The sequence below is a fragment of the Talpa occidentalis genome, unplaced genomic scaffold (assembly GCF_014898055.3).
Source record: "Talpa occidentalis isolate TD23 unplaced genomic scaffold, MPIMG_talOcc4v2.1 talOcc4.7, whole genome shotgun sequence".
In the NCBI taxonomy this organism is placed as follows: Eukaryota; Metazoa; Chordata; class Mammalia; order Eulipotyphla; family Talpidae; genus Talpa; species Talpa occidentalis.
Window position 1 is genome coordinate 106,114,173 of NW_023605083.1, and position 23,872 is coordinate 106,138,044.

Consider the following 23,872-nt stretch of genomic DNA (forward strand, 5'->3'; position numbering starts at 1 on the left):
TTAAAATTGTTGTGGCTTACTGTATAATTTTTGTCTGGACATGCTTGAGGTAGGAAAGGTACAAGGTATGTTACCCGTTGTTTTTTTTTTTTTTCCTATAACTAGTTAGCACTCCAGATAGGCTTTGAATTATGAGTATTTGGTGTGTGCATATATATTTTACTTGTTTGTTTCAAGATGCCTTTTCTTTCTTTTAATGACTAAGGTGTCCTTAAGCTTTGACAAAACTATATGGCCTTAATGATAAATATTTCTAGTGCTTGGGGGTCACTACAAAAATCCCCCACACACACCAAGGTCACACACCTTCCTTTGTGACCAGCTAGTAAATTCTCTTGACATTTAAATTAGTAAAAGGTCAAGTCCAGGCTTCCCAAGTGTTAGGTATGCTCTTATTTACATCCCAGTAGTGATGTCTGCCAGGATTTTTACAGGCAATTTTCCTTAATTAGCCAGAACTTGTCATCACGTGTGTTCTAACTATAGTAGCATGATGTTTCTTTCTTATCCAGAGACAACCAGTTAGTTTACCTTCATGCTAAAGACACTGAGTCTCCTTGGGTTGTGCTTTTGTTCTGTTATTTTTGATCACGCGCTAATGTAGTATTTATGGGTTCTTCTGATTCTCATTTCCCTGTCTAGACAGTGGTGCACAATCCTAAAAGCAGGTGAATGTTAGAGAAAAAGACAAGGTAGAATTTAAGTGGAAAGTACTGCCTCAGTCCGTATCTGAAGATATGGTTTATATAAACAGGCAGCCACTGGCAGCATATTTATGGCCTCTTGACAAAATAGACTCAAAAAATCTAGAAAATTCTTGCACGGATAAGCAAGCTACAACCTACCCAGACAGACGAAGTGACGCAGTATGGTGATGGTGGCTCCCCTAAAAGAAAGCAGCAGCCTGGTAACTCGCCCTGGTTTCCCAGCAGAGTGGAGTCAGAAAAGAGCTAATTAAACTTGTAAGTCCCAGGTGAGTTGTGTTGTCAGCTGTATTAGGAGCCATGAATGGGGGTGACGTTTCCATGTTTCAACAGAGGCGGCCATTGTTATTGCTTATCTATTGTACTGAGGTTTGGTTAGGGCATTTTGTGTGTGTGTGAATAGTCAACCAAAGGCACACCTTTTGTAAAAACCAATTTCTTTGCTGGAGAACTTGCTTTGGTGCATTCCACTTACCAAGAGACAGGTAAAAACACAGCACATTTCATCAGAATGTATACTCTATGCTGTTTTCCACTGGTCCAGCATTGTGACATTAATATCTGCCTATCTGCAAGCGGGTGAGATGTTAACACGATTCAGCTGGGATGTCTATTTTTGGTAGTGTTCACAGCTGTCACAGGAGCCATATTTTAACACAATTATTGGAGGGCATCTTCTGTCAGTACACACACACACACACACCCTTAAATTCTTACTAGTAAAAGTTCTAGTATGTTAAGCAGATATCTATTTATTAAAAATAATGCTAATATAGGAATCCTGGGGCACAATGATCCCAAGAGGGTTTTTGCAGATTTCATTATAATTACTCAACAGCTAAATAATTTTTTTTTTAACTTACAGTGTCACTAAATAATAGAAGAAAAGGAAAAGAGTAGGGCGAATCCAATAGAGACTGGAGCTGGTGTCCTTCCCTAAGCCATTGCTTGGTGGGCAGCCCTGGACAAAGCTGGTCTCTAAAGGGTTGACAGGGCCCAAAGTGATTTTTGCACTGAGCTCCTCTTGCCCCTGCCATGAAGCCAAAAGGCATGGGTTTCAGAATGGAGCAGAACCAAACAGTTTATTAAACTGTTCAAAGTGTTAAAAATGATTAAAAGCCAGTTAAAGAGTTTCATAAATGCTATTCCAAAACGTTAGTTTTAAAAATGTTACTAGCAATGTATGCTTTCCCCTTATGTTCCTCCCCTCTTAAAATAAACTTGAACACCCAGTGTAAAAAACACTTCAGGAAGAACCAAAAGTCAACTATTTGAAAAGAAAGGTGTGTAGCAGATGCTGGTACTGCTCAAGGGGCTGCTGATGCAGGCTGTGGTGGCATTAAATCCCCCAGTAAGGCATCAGGTGTCGGGACTCTTTCTCATAAACGTCTGGAACTATGCCATAAGGTGTCTGTACCATCTTAACTGTCGACTTCCCAAAAAGCTGGCGCTCATAGTCTATCAGCTGCCTCCAGAAGCCTACGTTGGGCCTGATGACAGGCCTCCGGGCTTTCACCCAGTTGTATGCCTCCAGCAGGCACACATTATGGAACTTCATCAGGTAAGCGATGCAGAGAGTAGCCGAGCGGCTCACCCCTGCAGCACAGTGCACCAGGGTGGCCCCATGCTTCCTGCTCACACTATGGATCTTGTCAGCCACGGTGTCAAAGTACAGTCCAATGGGGGCATGAGGCATGTCGGCCAGAGGCACTTTAACATATTCAAATTGGGGCCAGTTGAAATTGGGGATCTCAATGGTAGCATTAACGATGCAGGTGATCCCACGCGCCTGGAGGAGGTGCCGGTTGGAGGCCACACTGCCTCTGCCCAAGAAGAGAGAGGAGGTGATTTGAGCAATGCCTCCTATGTCTCCCTCGGAAATCATCCGAGGGGCCATGAGAGTCCGCGGCAGCGTGCTGTGACCTCTGGAGCTCATGAAGACGCCGGCAGTCACACTTGCATCCTCGGCAGCAAGACCACAGCGTTCTGTTTTCCTCTACCAAGGAATTCAAAATCACAATCGCCTTCCTGCAAAATACAGGTATAGGTCAGAACTTTAAATGCTATTGATTCGGCACAGCCTCCTGTTTGTGGGAGAGGGAAGTGAAAGGATTGGGAACAGCTGTTTTCTGTAATAGAGTGGATTTGTTCAAGGACGCAGACAAATTATTTTCTACTGGTTAACAGGAAAAGTAGTCTAAGATACGGAAAATAATGTAAAGCTCAGCTCCCTGGTGATTATTAAAAAGAAAAAAGCACTAAATGAAGTAGGCATCCTCTTTTAGGGGAAGTGTAAAGCTGGAAACATGCCCAGCCATGGTGGGGTCCCTGGCTTTTACCGAAGGGCTCCCCCTGTAGCCGCCGCCGCCTTATAGTTCTTGCCTCCCTCCACATCACTAAGTTTTCCTAAACCCAATTCTAGATGTAGAAATGTTAGATGATATCACCTTAGGTAAAACTGTCTTTATGGACTAAAAAGGTACTGAATTGGACCAGTTAAAGAAAAGTAGGATAGGTGGTCCTCAATTCTATTCAAAAAAATAAAACTACCTACTTTTATTATATTCATGACATCTGAATGCTCTGGGTTATCTTGTACGTGGCATTTCCTTGGAAATAACCCCAGGCAATTTGAAGTCCACAGTCAATTCTACTTCCAAGACGAATCCCACTCGCTTCAGATGGGTACTAGAATTACAACTAATGAGTTTAATATTTGAAGATCTGTACTCTCTGGGGGCGGTGTGTATTGTCAAAGACATTCAATGGTGTATGTCTACACTAGTCCTCACACCACAAAAATCGCACTGCTTTTGTGGTCTGCTTGCTGGGGCCTGAGCTTGTCTACACCCCGGGTACCAAGCGGATGGCCAACGTGATTTTTAATCAGATGAGACCATCTCCACATAGAGAGGCAGTGCAGGGGCTACTCACTTTGAGAAGTCTGGTGTTCTCTGGAGTCCTGGTCTAGGTGTAGAAAGTCCTGAGTGGGAGGGAGTGCTGATCTCAGTGGGTTCGAATCAGATCTGCAGGAAAACAAGGGGGCAAGATTGTAACCAAGAAGTCCAAAAAAACTCCTTCTGGGTTTTTACTATTAAATTGGGTTTGACCGGAATAAATTTAGAAGTAGAAGCCATACTAAATGCTTCTAGAGACTGTGCCAGTGAGAAATAACCCAAGTCTCAGCTTTTCATTAGTGACACATAACCTACAGTGAGACAAATAGGTTTTGATAACAAGAAAATTTTAAAGATTCAGCTTAGAACACACTGATGAAACTGTAAGGCCTGCAAGAGCTGCAAATCAAGCTAGAGTCTTCCTGTGCCTTCAGCACCCCCGCCCCGGCCAGCGCGCGGGAGACCGAGCTGGACACCACAGTGCACACAGCAGCTCCGTGAGACGCGTGGAGACGGCGCTGCAGGCGTAGCCGCGGCCATAAGCACCGACACAGGAGGTGCTGGCTGACAGCACCCTAGCCCAGGTTGGTCTTTATTCATTTATACAACACTGATGAGCACCCACAAGTGTTCCTCCCTCCCTGTCCCTTTGTCTTTCCCAGGTAACCATCACGTTTAAATTTAAAAAATGTTTAGTTCTGTTCAGATATAACTCGATGAGATTTGACTGTGTGTACTTGACACAACACCATGACCTCAAAATAACATCACCCCCAAAATTTTTTTCATTTTTATAATCCATTCCTCCTTTGCTAGCCCCATTCCCAGCAAGCACTGAGCTGTGAGGCTGCGGCTTACATGTATGGCCTCTTACAGGAGGGACAGGCTCGGGGTGGGGAGTCGGTCAAGGCTGGCTTCTGCTCAGCACACTGTTCTCATGTTCCTTTCTCTATGCTCCCTGGTGCGCCGCTGTTTCTAGCCTTAGGCTATCACAAGTGGAGGCGCAGTAAACATCAATGTATAGGTCTTTAAAAAAAAAATACTTGTTTTTGCATAGAAGAACTGGGGTATAGGCCAGAGGTGCAGGGGGTGAGAAGATTCACCAGAGACAGAGTGGGGAACAGAACAGGCAGTCTGACGGAAATACACTGCTGAGGGGAGCAGCGGGCCAGACAGGAGAGGGCTGCTGCGCCATGTGGGTCAGCTCCCTGGCCGGGGATCAAACTCGGGCCGTCAAGGTGGTAGTGCTGAGACTTAACCCCCAGGCCTCCAGGGAGCCCTTACCCCCCATGTATAGGTCTTTATGTAGACATGTGCCTGCCTGTCTCTTAGTGAAATACCTAGGCGTGGAAGGGCTGGGTCATATGTATGACACGTGCATATTTAACCTTTGAAAATATTGATAGCTTTGCAATTCAATGGGTCTCAAACTTGAGTGTGCAGAGTAAGCTGGAGGACTTGTTAAAACGCAGATGGCTGAGTCCCACCGCAGAGTTTTTTTTTTTTTTTTTTTTTTTTTGGTTCATGGGATTTTTATTTCGAGAAGTACTGTTCACATGATAAATGTACGGCACGGGGTTGGTGAGGGTAACAAAGGAACTGGAAGGGATTTAGAAGATAAAGAATGTCTGATGAGATGCTCCTCCTCCACTGTGGTCTCTACTGCATTCTTATTACCCCAGCACCAGCTCCACCACGTCTGTTCTTAATCCTAATGTAAGACCTTGCCAATAAAGGTACTTTCTGTATGTGAAGTCAGCTTGTGCCATGTCTTCCCCAGTGCAGTCAGGCATCCCATTTTTCATCTGAGGGCCTGGCCTCTATGACGTAGCCCGTGGTAGGTGCCCGGCCGGCGTTGCCCTTTGTCCACTGCAGGGTCAGTTCAGAGGCAGATTTGGTGACCAGGACATCTCTAGGGGAGCCTGGAGAACCGCGCGAGGGACGGGCTTGTAGCTTTCCTCCCCGCGAGAACGCGGTTCCCTCGACGCCGGCGGTGAACGCTCGCAGAACGCGCTAAAGCCCGGCGCGCACGGATGAACGACCCGGGCGGCCCCGGCGCCGAGCCCCCCCGGCGGGTCGTCCGCGGGCCCCACCGCAGAGTTTTTGATTCAGTAGTTCTGAGGTGGGGCTCAAGAACCACCAAAAATATGGATGCTGGAGTGTGAGATACCCAGATCTCTGCCTTCAAGAGTGGGGCACACAAGAGTGATTGGTGCTGACAAATCACAAGCCCCTTCCCAGAAACTGCCCTTGTCTTTGGGGAGCCAAGTCCTCACCCGGGGATACACTGCTCTTTGAAGACCCAGGGCTGATGAGTGGTCAATGCGAGAGGGGGACACAGATATAGGTGAAATCACATCAGGAGGAAGAACAAGGAAATAGGAATATGTGTTTTAGATATAAATGGAAATGGGCAGAACTTTCGTGTGAGAACATTCCGTCCTACAGCAAAGCAGTCTCGTGCCACTTCCAAGTCTTTTCCTGGCAGAATCCTAATGGTGTAAAAAGCAAAGTCACAGTGGTAATAAATACAAAATTAGCTTTCAAAATGCTGATAACTCCCTCTTCAATGTGGAAAATCTGAAAGATGCTAATCAAATTTCCAACCAGGTTATCTAGTTACCATCTAATTAAGAGAATCTTGACCTGCGGGCCTCCCAATCAATCATTCTGCTTGGGAAGCTACCCACCCTCAGACGAGAATGGCCAGGCTCACTTGCATTTTCAGCAAACACATCTTCATCAAGGGCTAAGGGTAAGTAATGGGCCCTCCAAGCCCCACTTATTTTGTTAACTCTTACTTGTTGAGCAGAGAGAAAACAGACTGAGAGTCCTCAAGGCAGAATCCAAGTGAGAGAGACATCATGCTCTCTCCCTCCTGCTCTTGTCAGCCTGGTGCCAACAAATCTGGCTTAAAATGCCAAAGCCAGGTCCAGGGTTTAGAAAAACAAATTCTGCCAGGAGCAATCAGGGCACGGTATGGATGGTCCTCTGACAAGCAGTCCTGACCCCTATCACAGATCAGAAAATACAAGGTTCAGAAAGGATGAGATGATTTCAACGTGGAGCGGACAGGAACAAAACGAGGAAAAGATCCAAGTGTCCAGGTGCCTAGCTTGAGCCCACACACTGCTTCTGTGTGACTGGGGAGTGGCCATGGTCTCATGACCTGCCTTACAAGCACTGCACCACCCGCAGCCAGCACCTTTGATGCATGTAAGGAGTCCTGGCTCTAAGAATTTGTTTAAATGCTACTTACAGAAGCAAAGACTGAATAAGCCCAGTTGGGCTGAGCTGCTCTAGTTTCTCCTGTTGTCCAGAACAGGAAAATATTGCCACAGGCTCCTACACTCAGGATGCAGAAAGCCCCCCCACAGCAGGGAGAACTCTGAAAGAAGAAGTCCCAACAAGAAGCCCAATTTGAAGTCCAGTTCAAAAATGAACAGATTCTGATCATAAAGATGAATCTAGATTTAGTAGCTGTGTACTGGGAGACAGAAAGGAACTCGCTTAGGGAGTGGATGAACGAGGGTAAGGTGCAGTCTCACTAGATGTGCACACTGGTGTGGGATGAGGATGCTGGAGGGAGCTCTGGGGAAGGGACCGCCCATGTCGCTGTCCATGGTGTTCAACTCCACCCTCACAAGCCAGGCTAGCAGCTGTATTTACTTCCTGGCAGGAATGTTGCCAGGTGAAGGCAAAAAGGAAGAGCTGTGCAAAAACCAAGTGGGGGGGGGGGGGGGGCGGGAAGGAGAGAGCGCGCGCGCGTGTGTGTTTGGGGGTGGGAGGGGGAAAGAGTTGTGTTTTTTTAAAACAAATTATAAAACATTTTGTCAGATGAATGTTAATCTCTGAATAAGCACAAAGTGCTAAACAAAATGCAGAATTAGTGTCTGCCCAGGAAGCCTGTAATCTCAATAAAGCATGTTATTAACAACTGACTACTGCCTGCCCTGGACAGCTTCAGACTCAAAGCAGGCCCAGAACTGGACCTCTGAACCGGCTGTGACGTGGAATCAGTCAATAAGGAGCATCCATCCCAGTGCCACAGAGGCTGCCTTTTTTTTTTTTAAATCATGACAACCACTAGAAACAGCACTTAAAGATCTGAAATTCTATCTGCTTTTTCTCATGTCAGAGATGACCGTAAAATGAGCCAACAAGTATTTTTAGCTTCAGAAATTTCAGTGTTGGGCCTCCCCTGGTGGCGCAGCGGTTGAGCGCTGGGCTGCGAGGCTGCCTGGAGCCTCTGCAGCGCTGGTTCGTTCCCCAGCCACTGGTGAGGGTCCCACAAAAAAAAAAAAAAAAGTATTTCAGTATCGTATACTGGAGGCCACACTGTCATTTTTCATACACAAGAAACCTATGTAATCACCTTCCATTAAAACTTTCAGTCACCCTTTTAAAAATAGAATTTTTGCCTGCATTGCCATAAACATTTTTCTCAATTTTCATTATTAAATCAAATCTGTTCCATTGGGAGAAAATGTTGAAATAGTCCTACAAGTAAAAAAAAAATCTGTGGTAATCTTTTATTAAGGAAAAATAACTTTCTGATAGAATATTAAGTTATATTCATGTTAAAGTAAAATGAAACAAAAATTCAAATTGTTTGCTAGAACACCTCCACATCTTACTATCTGAAGGAGTTTTTCCACTATATATATAAATTGCTGGGATGAGCATCAATACACACAAAGCTCAAGACCGCCTCCCATCTGGTTTGGCCACAAGTAACTAGCACAACTGCTGACCACCAACCTAGTAACTGACTGATCTTAACCAAGGTTGATCTTTTCAAAATACTAGCAGCTGCTGGATGGAGTGTGCCATGCCCCAAAGGAGACAGCAGTCCACTTAATAAGGGGAAGAGAAAGAAGCATGCCCGGTAGTGACACAGGTGCACACACTAAATTTAGTTCCACATGATCAATTCATATTCCCATCAGTATAGGAGAGACTCAGTAGCTAGCTATAAAAGGTAATAAAGGTAAGTACTTACTTAAGTACCACGGAGTAATCTCTGGAACTAAATTACCTCTGGAACTAAATTTCTGAATTTGGTCCTCACCCACCGCAGTGTTTAAATTACCGCTCATTCACACAACACTAAGTTCGTGCAGTGTTCAGCAGCACCCTCAGGATCATTAGGGACCGAATGTGTCAGAATGCATTTACCAAAGATAACTACAATGATAGCTCCCGGCCCACATGACCACCTTAGGATGTGACCTTTACTCTCCTCCTTGTGAACCTGCAAAAGCCCTTGAGACAAACTCAAAAGACTGTATCATAAACATTCACACTTTTCTATCTTGTTCTCAGGAGCTGCTCCGGAACCCAGGAAGCCCGAGAGTCACCACGTGGCAAGGTCACATAGTGAGGTCCAGCAGCAGCAGCCCAGCTAGCTATAAAAATCCAGCTGATGTCCAGGATTAACCATTAAATGTATAAGTAAAACCATTTCAATATGCTTCTAGCAGTCAAGTCACCCCAGGCTCTGTGAAGCACAGAGAAGTCCCGCTATGTTAAGTCCAAATTCCTAACCTACAAGAATGTGAGCAAAATAAAAAGTTTTTGCAACACTGAGTTTTGGAATGGTGTGCTAAGCAGCAATAGCAACTGGAACAGAATGTAAAGTTAACCTAAGACATAACCCTGTGCTAGGATCTTACTTAGAGCGATGATACAAGATCCACATGTAAAAATACCTGAACCACAATGAGAGAGACTAACATTAAGCACACCAAATGAGTAGTCCAAAGGACAGGTGCCATAGCAGTGCCGAGAAGGCGCAGGGTCAAAACAAAGTAAAACAGTCTCTGTGTGTCTTGGCGAGGTGTCTTACAGATTATATTACCATGTTTTTTTTTTCCTCCAGCCCATATAAAATGTCTTTCAAGAGCCTATGGAATATGACTCTGTTTAACGAGATCCCAGGTGACCCGCATGCACACTGAAGTGTAAGAAGCACTGCCCTCATTAATCTGCCTCATTTTGTCCCACTGGATTTGCTAAAGCAAACTCCAGGGCCTGATTTGTTTAAACCACACTCAGCCTCATGCATCAGAATCATTCAGCTGTCACGGTTCCCAGGTGAGGAATCAGAGGTAAATGGAGGTTAAGAAGTTCTCTGACTACCTAGAAAATAACCCCAATGGGACCTGACCCCCTCGCTGCCATGAGTTTGTTGATTAATCAATCTGACCACAGACAGATCAACTGATCGAAAGACTACCAAAATGCACATTTCATCAAGGAAGAAAAACTACAGAGTCTGACTGTACTTTATAATCTAGACATTAATCTTTAAAAATCCAAACTATTCAATGGTATGAGATGGTCTTTGAATGTGAAAAATCTGATAAAACTTAACGGAAAAAAAAAATTCTATAATCACATTCATTTAAACTTGTTTGGGATAGGGCCTCCCCGGTGGCGCAAAAAATTCTATAATCACATTCATTTAAACTTGTTTGGGATAGGGCCTCCCCGGTGGTTGAGTGCTGGGCTGCGAAGCTGCCCGTAGCCTCTGCAGCGCCGGGTTGATCCCCGGCCGCCAGCGAGGGTCCCACATGGGGCACAGACCTCTCCTGCCGCCCGCTGCTCCCCTCAGCAGTGTACTTGGGTCCTTCTGCCTGTTCTGCTCCCCGCTCTGGCTCTGGTGAATTCTCTCACTCTCCCGCGCTTCTGACTGTACCCAGTGCTTGTATAAATAAATAAATCAATCTTTAAAAAATAAATAAACTTGTTTGGGATAACAGGAAATCAATTTGTAGTACAGCTACATAAATAGTAACATCTTCAAAGAAATAAGTGGTAAAAATTAAGTATGAATCGTTGATTCTTGGCTAAATGGTGAACTCTGATTTATACATGACAGTACTTTTGTTTTTAAAAGATTTTTTCTTTTAATTTTGTGTAGAAAAATGGGTGTAGGCCAAAGGTGCAGGGGGTGAGAAGATTCACTATAGACAGAGTGGGAAACAGGAGGCGGATCTACCAAAACACGCTGCTAAGGGGGCAGCAGGGGAGACGGGAGAGGGCTGCTGCGCCATGTGTGGTTTAGCTCCCTGCCAAGGATTGAACTCAGGCAGTCACAGTGATAATGCTGAGACATAACCCCTAGGCCACCTATATGCAGAGTATATTTTTAAAAATCACTTCAGCAATAAAACCCAAGATAAATATAATTTTGCCTCAAAATTGCCAAGGTCAATATTACCCTCTGAGATGCAGACCATGAAATCTCAGAAAATACAAGTCTCTGCATAACTAAGATCTCAGTCCTTTAGAGTTCATTAAGGAAGACAAAAAAGAATTTAGAAATTATAACATTTATAGGACAAAGCCCAACAGTTAATAGTTGATCACCCCTTGATCATCTTACCCTCTGATCTCTCACTGGATATATCAAAATCTTTAAAAAGACATAAAAATCCTTTAAAAGGAAGTGAGCCTCAATGTTCTACAAGAATTTCTTTACCATACTTCTGGACCAATCCACATTTTGATGGCTTTCTACCAAATTAACTTCTTTTATTAATATTGATACATTTCCCTTTTTTCTTTACTGAAGAAATTAAGATAGCCAGGAAAGTCTGCTGGGTGGCAGAATCTGGTGAAGTTACACACCCTTTTCATTCTAAGAGACATTGGGCCTACGGCTTTCTAAGGGCACCTGGGCTGTGTCTAGCCCCCCAACAGAGAAGGAAAGAATCAAGTTATTAGCTAAAAAGCAGTCACCTCAGACCCTGAAATTACTACTTTTTGCTCTGTCTCCTGAAAAAAAGTCTTAGAGAATTCTTTTTAGATTGTATTACTTTTTTTCACGTGCTACACGAATACAACGTCCTCTGAACCTCACCCTGCTCTCATTCAAATCAGAGATAGCAAACTATGGCTGGCAGGCCACGTTCTTATACCGCCCATGAGCAAGAATGGTTTATGCATTTTCAAATGGTTAAAAAAGACTATATTTCATGGCACATAAAAACTATTAAAATTTCAGTGTTTTTACTGGCACACAGACACACATTTGTCACACTAATTAATGGTGCCTGGTTTTATAATATGAAGGTGAGTAGTTGCAACAGAAAGTGTATGACCCATAAGCCCAAAATATTTACTAACTAGCTCTTTACAGAAAGTTTGCCAACCCCTGGTTGGAACAATTAATTACAAAGCCATCATCATAAAGTGAAAGAGTGCTTTTCCAAGTGTGGTCCTAAGGATCCCAGCCTGAGAATTCCAAGAGCTCCTGGTTAGAACGCAGATTCCTAGGTCCCACCGACATCAGAACTAATCCTAAGGATTTATATTAGCAAGTAGAAGGAATTAAAAATGGAATTATTGGGGGGGAATCCTCCCTATATGGTGGCATAGGGGTTAAAGCTCAACACTATCATGCTATCACTGTTGCAGCCTGAGTTCAATTCCCAGGCAGGAAGCTAACCCACACATGGTGCAGCAGACCTCTCCTGTCTCACCCGCTACTCCCCTCAGCAGTGTATTTCAGGAGATCCCCTTTCTGCTCCCAACTCTGTTTATGGTGGATCCTCTCACCCTGCCCCCACCTGCACCTATGGCCTATAACTCAGTTCCAGTTCTTCTATGCATAAATAAATCTTTAAAAATATATAGTATTATTAAGTTATTGTGGAAAAGATAAAAATGTGTCTACTACCATTTTCTAGGGTGATAAATGGAACAAGAAACACCATATAGGTTTAACATTTTTTGAAAGGATTATTTTCAAATAAAATATTTGGTTTAAGATACAATTCAGGGGCCTCCCTGGTGGCGCAGCAGTTGAGCGCTGGGCTGCGAAGCTGCCCGCAGCCTCTGCAGCGCCGGTTCGATCCCTGGCCCCCGGGAAGGGTCCCACATGGCACGCAGACTTCTGCCGCCCGCTGCTCCCCTCAGCAGTGTACTTTGTCAGTCTGCCTGTTCTGTTCCCTGCTCTGGCTCTGGTGAATTCTCTCACCCTCCTGCGCTTCTGACTGTAACCAGTGTTTGTATAAATAAATAAATAAAAATCTTTAAAAAAAAAAAAAGATACAATTCAGTATGAAACAAATTCAAATTTCATTTACCTTTTAGATCATCTTTAACTGAAAGTCTACACCAAGTAACTAAAACTATGAAACACTGCATACTTCTCTGTTAAAAACACATGAAAAACAATGTACAACCTTTAACCCTGAAAGAATTCCATTCCCTAAACACAGAACATATCTAGCAATGAAAATTAAAGACTATTAGAGATTTTTTGACATTCTTCAAAAATGCACTGTTTAACTCAAATATTTAAATGAGAAGAAAACCTATCAAATTCATGGGGCAGTTGTCTCAATGGTTAAAGAAGGGTCCCAAGGATGCTTCGATTTTATAATAATTTTTGTTTTTTTTTTAATTATATAAAGTGTGGCCAACAATTTTGAGGGGAGGATAAAATATTGTTGGTTTAGTTTTTCTTTTTAATTACCTATGTGTTGCAATTTCTACAAATGAAAAATATTTGTAATAGAAGAAAATTAATGATAAAAAATGGCTGCTAATCTAAGCCCCTTTTCCAGGCATTGGCCTGCACCTGGCAATGTTCTTTACAGGTGAGTCAGACTGAGTCAGTTTGGTGACAGAACTTGGCAAAGATATGAGTGTGACACATGGCTAATAGAGCAAAATTCTTAAAGATAAATCTTGATTTCAAATTTATATGTAATTCATATGCTGCCAGCAAGCTCCAGGAGTTTTTTGGGCTCTTCTCAAAAGAGAAGAGCCAATGCTTTTTGGCCAATTTTTTGGCCAGTGCTTCCTCAAAACTTCTATCAAGCTCATCTCAGGATCTCCCTCTTCTAGGTAAGGAAAGGCTGGCACTTTGCTTAGTCTCACTGCCACATCAGTGTTTCCTAGTCAATGGAAGCAACATGGTCTCACTAATGAGCTATTCCTATGTACCCATAGACTCAAAGAACTAAGGCATCCAAAAGACCTTTCATAGGTCACTGATGTCTGGGACAAAGGCAGATGTAAGCCCAGCAGTTGGTTATGAATTTCATATGCAAGGCCTGTATTCACTGAGCCCTCAAGATGGCAGGGGTAGGCAGCTGACCAAACTATATGGGAGATCAGGGCCTCCCCTGGTGGCGCAGTGGTTGAGCGCTGGGCTGCGAAGCTGCCCGCAGCCTCTGCAGAGGCGGTTCGATCCCTGGCCCTCGGAGAGGGTCCCACATGGCTCACAGACCTCTCCTGCCGCCCGCTGCTCCCCTCAGCAGTGTATTTCATCAGTCTGCCTGCTCTGCTCCCCGCTCTGGCTCTCGTGAATTCTCTCACCCTCCTGCACTTCTGCCTGTACCCAGTGCTTGTATAAATAATAAATAAATAAATGTTAAAAAAAAAAAAAAAAAAAACTATGGGAGATCATTGTCAATGTAAAAGAAAAACTGGGAAGTGGGGCAAGGCGTGCTGGGAGGGCCATGGGCCCTATGACATGACATGGCAGTCATGCCATGAGCCCCCTGACTGCCCCCCCTCCCTGCAACCTGTGGAGAAAGGAGCCCTTCCATAAATACTGCCGCTGGCAGGGTTAGCCACATGAAACGGATTTCCACCCATCACTCAGTTTAAGAGGTTCTGGCACGTTATTCTCTTCCTGTAGCTGTCTTCCTGAAAATTTCTAGTTTTTTAAATTAGGATTTATGTAAATAAAAACTGAAAATAGAGCAATTTAGCCATTTTCCAGCAATGCCTTATAGAATAAAAAAGAACCTCAAATCTTACCTTTTTTATTTTTATTTTTTTTTTTACAAAAAGCCCTCCCCCCAACCCCCCGCCGGGTTATTTTCTAAACTCACAGAATTATAGAACATTTTGCTCTAAGTATAGAAACAGACTGTTAGCAGATAATACAGGCACACAGGAAACAGTCAACAAATACCTGGATTTAATAATTTAATAACTGTCCTGAAGTGACCTCCCCATCTCGCCTTCTCTCTTACCCACCCTCTCCCTCTCACACACGCCTCTAACCAACTACAGTCACAGGCAAAACCAAACACAGGCCTTTGAAGTTCACCTGGCAACTGTCTACTCAGGAAACAGGAATTCTTTATATCAAACCCAGTTCTAAACGACCTTCCTCTGTTGAATACAAGGAAGAGTTGGGATTTTAAAGGTGATAAACAAGTTATTTAGTCCCACAACAAAGAAGCTGTGGTTCCTTTGGAATTGCCAAGGAAGGATGGGCCACAGGCTGTTCTTGCTGCCTTTCAGGGGATCCGCACATGCGCACAGCCTGTGCATACCTGACCTCTGTGTACTTTACCAAGGACTGGCCCAGGTTCCTGCACATACACACTAAACCCATCTCTGCTGCAGTGAACAATCAGGCAGGGCAAGGCCAGCATCTTCTAGCACAATGCAAGTCACCAAGTCAAGGCATCTGGTGGCCAAAGACGTCAGAGTCACTCAGGACTTTTAAGACTTCTAGGGACTAGACACTTCTTTTAAACACTATTTCCTGTAACTATTATAAATTTAAGAAAAAAGCTAGACGGAAGGATCCTATTGGGGATTTATCAACCAAACAGTGTGAAAATCTGTTTCTGGCCTCTGAATCTCTGAATGGCATGTTAGTCCAAGTCATACAACTGCACATAAACAAATACAAATAAGCAAGTACATTAAGGGCTATGCATCAGAAACCTAGGTGACATTCATTCACTCAAGAAATATCCAAACATAGTGTGGTTAAACAGCAAACACAGGGCCTCCCTGGTGGCACAAGGGGTTAAGTCTCAGCACTACCCCCCCCTCCCCCAGGGAGCTAACCCACAAGGCGCAGCAGACCTCTCCTGTCTCACCCACTGCTCCCCTCAGCAGAACAGTCAATCAGCCTGTTTTGCTTCCCACTCTGTCTCTGGTGACTCCTCTCACACACACACACACACACCCCACACACACCTCTGGCCTATACCCCAACTCTTGTATGCATAAATAAATAAATCTTTTTTAAAAAAGAAACAAAACCAGTAAACACATTATAAATGTATCATAACTGGATTGCACTGGATGATAAATTGGAGATTGATACCACCTGAAGAATGCAAATTGGCACAACCACTTTGGAAAACAGGCATCAGATAGTAAAGCTGAACATGCACACACCTGGACCCAGCTCTGTTCCTAACAGCCCCAGAACTGACACAACCCAGACGGCCATCAACAGTGGATGACTGACAGTTTGAAGCATATGCACATAAAAGTGAATCAACTAGTCACAGGCAACATGATGAGCCTATAAAAAATACAATGCTACAAGAACTTAAAAAAAATTGTGCCTGTATGATGTCAACCAAAAGAAAAAGAAGGATTTAAAGAATACCTGTACTTTGATTCCATCTGTGTAAAGGTAAAAAACAGGTAAAGTGAAACAACGTTGTTTAGAGATTTATATTTAGGGGATAAAAACCATGGAAAAGAAAGGAAGTGATTTCCATAAGCATCAGGCTAGTGACTGGCTCGGTTACCTCTGAGGTTAGGGGAGAGGGTGTCATTAGGAAAGAGTGGCAGTGCTAGAGGCCTCCCTGGTGGCCTAGGGGTTAAGTCTCAGCATTATCACCTCCAAGGCCTGAGTTAGATCCCCGGCCAGGGAGCAACCCACATAAGAAACAGCAGACCTCTCCTGTCTCACCCACTGATCCCCTCAGCACTGTATTTCAGTAGATCCACCTGTTCTGCTCCCCACTGTCTCTGGTGAATCCTCTCAACCTACACCCCAGCTCTTGTAGGCATAAATAAATCTTAAAAAAAAAAAAATTTAGGGCCTCCCCAGTGGCGCAGCAGGTTGAACGCAGCGCCGTGAAGCTATCTGTAGCCACTGCAGCATGAGTTTGATCCCCGGCCAGGGAGCTACCCACATGGCGCAGCAGACCTCTCCTGTCGCATCTGCTGCTCCCCACAGCAGTGTATTTCAGTCAATATGCCTGTTCTGCTCCCCGCTCTGTCTCTGGTGAATCCTCTCACCTCCTGTTCCTCTGGCCTGTACCCCAGCTATTGTATAAATAAAAAAATCTTTAAAAAATAATTAATAGGGAAAATTGATATAAAAAAAAAGGAGTGGCAGTGCCCTGTCAGGTGGCAACACTTGTGTTTTCCTTAAAATGTCATTAAGTTATCAAAATGTTTTATACCCTTTTGTATGATTCATTTTTTAAAAGGTCAAATGAATACAACATTGATTTTCAAGAATTCAAAATCATTACAATTCTGGGGGAGTCTTTTTTTGTTGTTGTTTTGTTTTAAAGATTTATTTATGCATACAAGAACAGGGGTGTAGGCCAGGGGGAGAGAGGGGAAGGTGAGAGGATTTACCAGAGACAGAGTGTGGAGGAGAATAGGCAGATCTTCCGAAATATACTGAGGGGAGCAGCAGTGAGCAAAAAAAGAGAGGTTTACTGTGCCATGTGGGTTAGCTCCCAGGCCAGATCAACTCATGTTGCAGTGGCTGGCGGTAGCTTGATTGTGCTGAGACTTAACCCCTTGCACCACCAGGGAGGCTTCAGGATGTTCTTTTTGAATGTCACTATTAGCCTGTCAATTCCATGAGGTCAGGGACCCTATTTGCCTTTTCCCCAGTATTCAGCACAATACCTTTCACATGGCAAAAGTCCTCATTAAAAGTTTAATATATAAGCACATAAACTCTTAATGTGAATTTTGTTTTAACTATCTCATCTCCTGAAATTACCAATTTGAACTGTGCCCACATGAACACTTCCCTTTGTCTTCACACCAGTGAAGCTTTCATAAATAACTAAAGCTACCACCTTAAATGCTCGCTCTGTAAGTTTATACCCACACTTTGTTGCTGCAGCAACTCTCCCAGCCTTTCACTACCTTTCACGCCTCCTTGTAAGTAAAGATGAATACACCCGTGGTCTTAGATTTTTCTCCTAAATGGGAAAGTTTTCAGCTGCAACTAATTAACTTTAGACTCTTAATGATTTAACTGCTTTGAAGTTGCTTAAGAAAGGGCCTTTTGCCCATTATCCTAAGAACTATTACCATACTATCAACAAAAATAAAAGTTTACAACCAGTTGTATTTAAAATGCATGCTACCTGTTCTAGACAGAAGCCAAATCTCAATGAACATTACTATTTTTATAATTTTATAATAATTTTAATGGAAAATTCACTTTGCACAAAGAGACATTTCTGAAAATGCTTTCAAAAACCTAAAAGGGTACACACAAACCAATATAGACAGACACAGTAGTTATTTTGGGGAAAGACGCGCAAAAGATTTTAACCTTACTTGTAAAGTTTTAATTTTTACACAGAGAATGATTCAAGTATTTCTTATACCAGGGAAAAGCATGCTTAACCCATTTTGCCTCATCATAAGGCAAAGGTATTCACCAAAAAGATCCCTCCCAAGAGATCATTTAAAAATGCTGAAGTTGTAAAGGATTTCCTGGGCTTATTCGCCTGCTCAGTATTTTGCAATAGGAATATGCATTTATGCCATTCTATTAAAGATTACAGAAATCAGATCTGCATTCACCAATAAGAAAGATCTCAGAAGAGAACCCACGAAAGATTTCAGATGAGAACCCACGTTCAACACTGACGTTAAGATCTGAAATGAAGGCAACTGTCTCCCATTTTATGGGGGAAAGCCAAAAATATCAAGCAACTACCTCTCCTCCCCCAAGCGTCAGAAGATGAGTCAGAGCCGGAGGCAGGAATAGGGCCCATGTGTCAAGTCGCCTATGCAGGGCTCCTTCCTACCTCCACCCCTCAGCCTGCTCTCCCCACCCAGGGCAAGTCCCTGCCCCGGCCTGTCCCTGCTGTGGATTCTCAGGTGTCTCTGGCAAAGAGGCAGAGTTATCCATTCTGGTTATTCTTTCTGGGGATGCCTCATAACCTGTGTTCCTAAGGGGAACCCGAGAATGGAGGCCTTTATGAGTCCAAACAAGTAACAATCACCAAGTGCAGCTTGTGCTTCCAGACACACTCGCAACTTTGCAAGAACTACAGCACCTTTGTTCAGGAGACACGCAGAGAGAAGCCGTGTCTAGCCCAGCATCACTTAGCTTGACAGCTGAGTCCCAGGCATGGAAATGCTGAGGGGCTGCCCAAGTCTGACTTTTCGCTGTCCTGTGCTACCTCAGGAGGCTGTTCCCACATCCCAGTCAGCTTCCCCGAGGCTGTGAGGACCTGGATCACCGGTAACTCCGGGCTCCTCTGCTCAGGCTCCCTGAAGGCGAACAGAACCAGGACTTGGCTCTCGGCCTCTGCTCTTCCATCTGTAAAATGGAACGGTAACGCTCTCCGCCTCCCTCTCTTATAAAACCACCCCGAACAGCTAGTTAACACATGCTGGGTGCCTTGCGGCCCCGCGGGGTGGCACCAGGTAGGCTTTATTTTTGTCTTTAAGTCCCTGCACAGCAGAAACTGTATTTGGGACCCACTCTTCCTTCTTCGCCTCCGGATGCCAGGAACCAGAACGCTGGCTGGCACCACGGGCAACATCCACCTCAGTAAAACAGTCACACCACCCACCCCCGCAGCCGCGGCGCGCAGCTCCCCGCGCGCGCGGGCAACTCCACTCGGGCCCGGGTCCTCCGGCGCAGCGAAAGCCACGGAGCCGAGCGCACGCCCGCCCGCCGCCGCGGAGAGACGCCGAGTTGGACACTCGGCGTTGCTCAAAGTCAAGTTGCTCCGACGGCTGCACCAGGAGCCCCGGGAAGACGCAAAAAGCCGCGGCGGGCTCTGCGCCGGAGCCGGGGGGCGCGGGGAGGCCGCGCGGGCCGGGCGCAGCGGGGTCCGGGGGGGAGCGGCGCGGCCGAGGACGCCCGAGGAGGGGCCGGGCGGCCGGGACCCGGGTCGGGCCTCGCCGGCCGAGGGGGCGCGGCAGGGGTGCGGCGGGGAGCCCGCGAGGCTGGGGGCGCGCGGTGAGGAGGGGGCGCTCCGGGGGTTCGGGCCCGCCCCGCCGCGGCCGCGAGAGCCGCCCCGGAGCAGGTGGGGGCGTCGGCACAAAGTTTCCAGGGACGGGGTCGCGCGGGGCCCGGGCCGCGCAGCCCCGCCGGCGCCCCGGAGCCCTCCGGGCGCCCCATGCCCGCCCGGCCCGCCCGGCCCGCCCCGGCCCTCCCGGCCCGCGGGTCCTCACCCGCTCCGCCGCCTCGCAGCCGGGCTCCGTCCTCCTGCGCGGCTCGCGGCTTCTGCCGGCTGGACGCCGCGCGCGCCCCTCCTTCTTCCCTCCGCCCGCGCCCGGGGCGGGCCGCGCGCACGCTCCCTGCGCCCCGCCGCCCTCTCCGGGGGGCGCGCTCCGAGGGGGGCGGGGCCGCGCGGGCGGCGCCGCGGGGGGACGCCGGCGGGGGACGCGCCCGGCTGCGCGTGCGCACTGCGCCCTCCGCCGGGCGGCCCCGCGCGCCGGGAGCCCCGGGGGCGCGCGCTCCCCGCGGCTGCGCTCCGGCCGGGGCCTCCCGCCGCGCCGCGTCTGTCTCCCGGCCCGCGGCCCCTCTTTTCCCCCTTGAGGGCCTCCCCACGGGCCGGGCTCGGGCGGGCGCGCAGAGGCAGCGGCTCCGGAGGGGCTGGGGACAGGCGGGGGAGCCGCGCGGACGGGGAAGGTGTGAAGACGCAGTTAGCGACCGGTCCCCGCCCGCGCGGGAGGGAGAGCCCGGAGTTGGGCCCACAAGGACTGAGGGGAAATAAATGGTGCCCCTGGGGGCCTCGGTGGCCGGAGGCGCCGAGGAAGCTGGCACGTGGCCACCCCCCGCCGGCCGCGCACCACAGGTGCCCGGCTGCACGCGGCAGCCCTGGACTCGCGCTTGCGGGGGCGCCCCGAGGGTCCTGTGCATTTAGGTGTGTGCGCGCCTGTACATGAGTAGATGCAAAAAGGACTTTTTGCAGCACAAGCCCGCGGCGGCAGGTGAGCGAGGGCTGACGACTTCAGACACCTGAGCCTGCTCCACGCCTGCCCCGTCCTCGCCAGACCCAGCTCCTCGCCCGGGTCCAGCGCCGGCCCCCGGGCAGCTGAACTGCCCAGCGCGGGAGTCCTGGGTGGGGTGGCGGGAGCAGGGGCTTGGGGAGGGAAGTGCTAACCGCGCGCTGGGTTTACTCCCGACACCTTCAGCCGAAAGCTCCTGGGGTTTTTTCATGCTCTTCCTGATCCCCAACCGGAACCAGAGTCATCCCGTGGGGGCAGGAATCTCTCTAAAAGTTCGGGCTGCCTCGCGGACAAAAATATAACATCAGAGGCATTTTAATGATAATCTTAGGAGAGCCAAAAAGGCCTAGATAACTTGCTTTTGCCTTCATAAAAGGAGAACCAAAGCTTGAAAATTAGGCGAAATTAATCTTTCTTTGAGAGAATAAAGGATAAAAGACGAGGCTTTCAACTCTTGCCTGGGAAAGGCATCTTCCCAGCATGAAACTGTTGTACCATCAATTCATCTGGTGACTTATTTTTGACATGCCAATACCAAAATAGCAAAAGCTCTAACAGAAATGATTGTATGCCATTTTCATTTGTTTCTCCCCCTACAGTCCTTCCTCCAGTCAGTTCAATGACTCAGCAGCACAAATAGATGCATCCCTCTTCAGATTTAAGTTTATTTGTTCTGCAGAAGGCTGGTTTCCAGAACCAGCTCAAGATAGTGACAAGCAGCTGGGCATTTTCATAGATTATAGGACCTAAGCCCAGCATGGAGAATCATATCCACATCAGTGAAGAGGGGAGAGGACAGCTAAACTAGAGTTTGTGTAAAATAGAGTGTAAGATCTAGCAATTAAGGAAAGCAGGAAGTGCTTGTCAGTAAGACCATTTAGTGACTGTATACATATGCCTGTGGGTAGAGATGTACTTTACGCCTTTACAGAATATGTAAGTGTGGACTTACACTGCCTACTCTCTTTCTCTCCCCACCGCCCCCCACCCTAACTTGAAAATACTATCTTCCAGACCTGCACTGTGCAATAGAACTTTGGGTGGTGGACATGTTCTGTACAGCACAGCAGCCACTATAGGGTTTTGAGCACTTGAAATGTGGTTACTGTGACTGCAGAGATGAATTTTTTTTGTTTTATTTTATGTATTTATGCATACAAGAACTGGGGTGTAGGCCAGAGGTGCAGGGGATGAGAGGATTCACCAGAGACAGAGTGGGGAGCAGAACAGGCAGATCTACTGAAATACACTGCTGAGGGGAGCAGCGGGTGAGACAGGAGAGAGAGGTCTGCTGTGCCATGTGGGTCACCTCCCTGGCCAGGGATTGAACTCATGCTGCAGTGGCTGGCAATAGCTTGATAGTGCTGAGACTTAACCCCTGCACCACCAGGGAGGCCCACAGAAGTTTAATTAATTTTAATTAATAGCCACATACTGGGCAGCACATTACTAGACTATAGATATCTATGTTTATTTGTTGTCAACTAATTAGATGTAGAGACATCTTAGAGGTCATCTGCCACACAAGTATGACTTGCCTGCGCCCAGGAGGAGTGGGTGCTCCTGACTACATCTCACCAAGCAGTGCAGCTTTTGTGCAGAGAGCGGAACTGATTAGACAGTAAGTAGAGGGTGGAAACTGCTACTCTGCTTGGTTTCTGATGTCTGTCTTTCCAAAAATATTCTTATTTGCTAGAACAGTGACTGCTCCTGAGATTAACCAGATCTTTATGAGTGCCTCAGAAAGAATAGCTGCATCTTCCATTCACTCATTGCTTCTGGTTAATAAATTAGCAGCAGCTTTGCTGTATCTGTCAGAACTGTGGAACAGCTATGATCAAGACTCCTCGGTCTACATCAGTTTGGTTTTAGGCCATCCTAGATTTCACAGATGCCTGCTGGCTAGTTCCTGCAACTACAGAGTATATGTTATTGATACCTATACAGAGGCAAGTCTCTACTCCTCAAAAGTAGATCTTTGCGCTGTTACCTTAAACACATGAGGGGAGCAGTGGACACCAGGTATCTGGGAGGAAATACTATAAATATGAAAAACACAGAAGAACTGAGGGCAGGCATTCCAAAAACACATCTACCACGGAAATTTGGCAAATTCTTGTGCTATTTTATAAGATGATAGCATCTTATATGGCTATCATAAAGATTAATTTTGCTAAATGTAAAATATCATAAACTAATTTTTAGAGTTCTCACAGTTGTTATAAAATATATTTTTCCATTAATAAAGAAATGTCACATTACAAAAACAGAAAAAGCATCACCTATAATTTTACTGTTTAACAAAAACGGTGATTAGCTCTTTCTGGTCTTTTTTTAATGCATGATGTTTTAGTTCTCTGTACAGTTATTAACATAGCTGTACACATAGTTTTGAGACCCGACTTCATGTTTCTTGTGCTAGGCATTATATAAAGGGGTATTACAACATGTCTAGGATAACTAGGTCATTTATTACCTGTTTCTGAAAATTTTCTGCCTTTAATTCAACCCTGTGAAGAATGTACAGAGAATTCCAATATAAACAAATTCCTTGAAAAACATACATTTATTTCTTTTTAGCACTGCTCTGTGTCTTTCAGATTTTCATGTCCCTCTGTGAGAATTCAGCATGAACTGTAGTTTAGGAAAATCATGTACCCTTTCCTATGTGGCTAGAGTTAAATAGAAACATCAGAGGCTCAAAGGGGCAGGAAGAAAAGGGGAGGGGAGGGAAGGGTGTGCCAGGTGTATTATATATACCTTATCCCATTTAATCTTCATCTAACCCAGTCAGGAAGGTGTTATCAACCACACTTTAGATACCACGAGGGGTTGAAAAACTTGCCTAAGGTTGTGTCATTAAGTAGCAGAACAAGGAATAACACTCAGGTTTTTGCAATCTGCCCGGCAGGTTAACAAGAAAGCCTATTTACATAAGGGCAGTAACAAACCACTCCCACTTCTTTCTCAATTCTTACATTATAAACTTTTAATTTTTTTAAAAGATTTATTTATTTATTTATACAAGAACGGGGGTACAGGCCAGATGTGCGGAGGGTGAGAGGGTTCACCAGAGACAGAGTGGGAAACAGAACAGGCAGACTGACTGAAATACACTGCTGAGGGGAGAAGCAGGGGAGGCAGGAGAGGTCTTCTGTGCCATGTGGCCTGCTCCCAGGCCAGCCGGGGATCAAACACAAGCTGCAGAGGCTGCAGATTGCTTCATGGTGTGGTGCTTAACCCCTTGCGCCACCAGGGAGGCCCCAATTTTTAAATTTTTTATACTGTTATTATTGTTTTAAAGATTTATTTATG

General features: G+C 46.0%; 1 protein-coding gene across 2 annotated transcripts; it reads right to left on the reverse strand.

Moving 5' to 3' along the window:
* Nucleotides 1-1,438: 1,438 nt before the first annotated feature.
* On the reverse strand, nt 1,439-19,827 carry DUSP14 (dual specificity phosphatase 14). Of its 2 annotated transcripts, none has more exons than XM_037494685.1 (3): nt 19,778-19,827; nt 3,639-3,730; nt 1,439-2,732 (listed from the first exon to the last, which is right to left on the reverse strand). In XM_037494685.1, exon 3 carries the CDS (start codon nt 2,638-2,640, stop codon nt 2,044-2,046), a length of 597 nt encoding a protein of 198 aa, XP_037350582.1. In that variant the 5' UTR covers nt 2,641-2,732; nt 3,639-3,730; nt 19,778-19,827; the 3' UTR covers nt 1,439-2,043. The 2 variants fall into 2 exon arrangements, with proteins under 2 accessions (XP_037350582.1, XP_037350583.1); XM_037494686.2 differs by lacking the exon at nt 19,778-19,827 and adding an exon at nt 18,826-18,908.
* Nucleotides 19,828-23,872: the final 4,045 nt, after the last annotated feature.

Excerpts from the sequence above, each read along its gene's own strand:
- DUSP14 (XM_037494685.1), bottom strand. The coding sequence starts at position 2,640 with ATGAGCTCCAGAGGTCACAGCACGCTGCCGCGGACTCTCATGGCCCCT.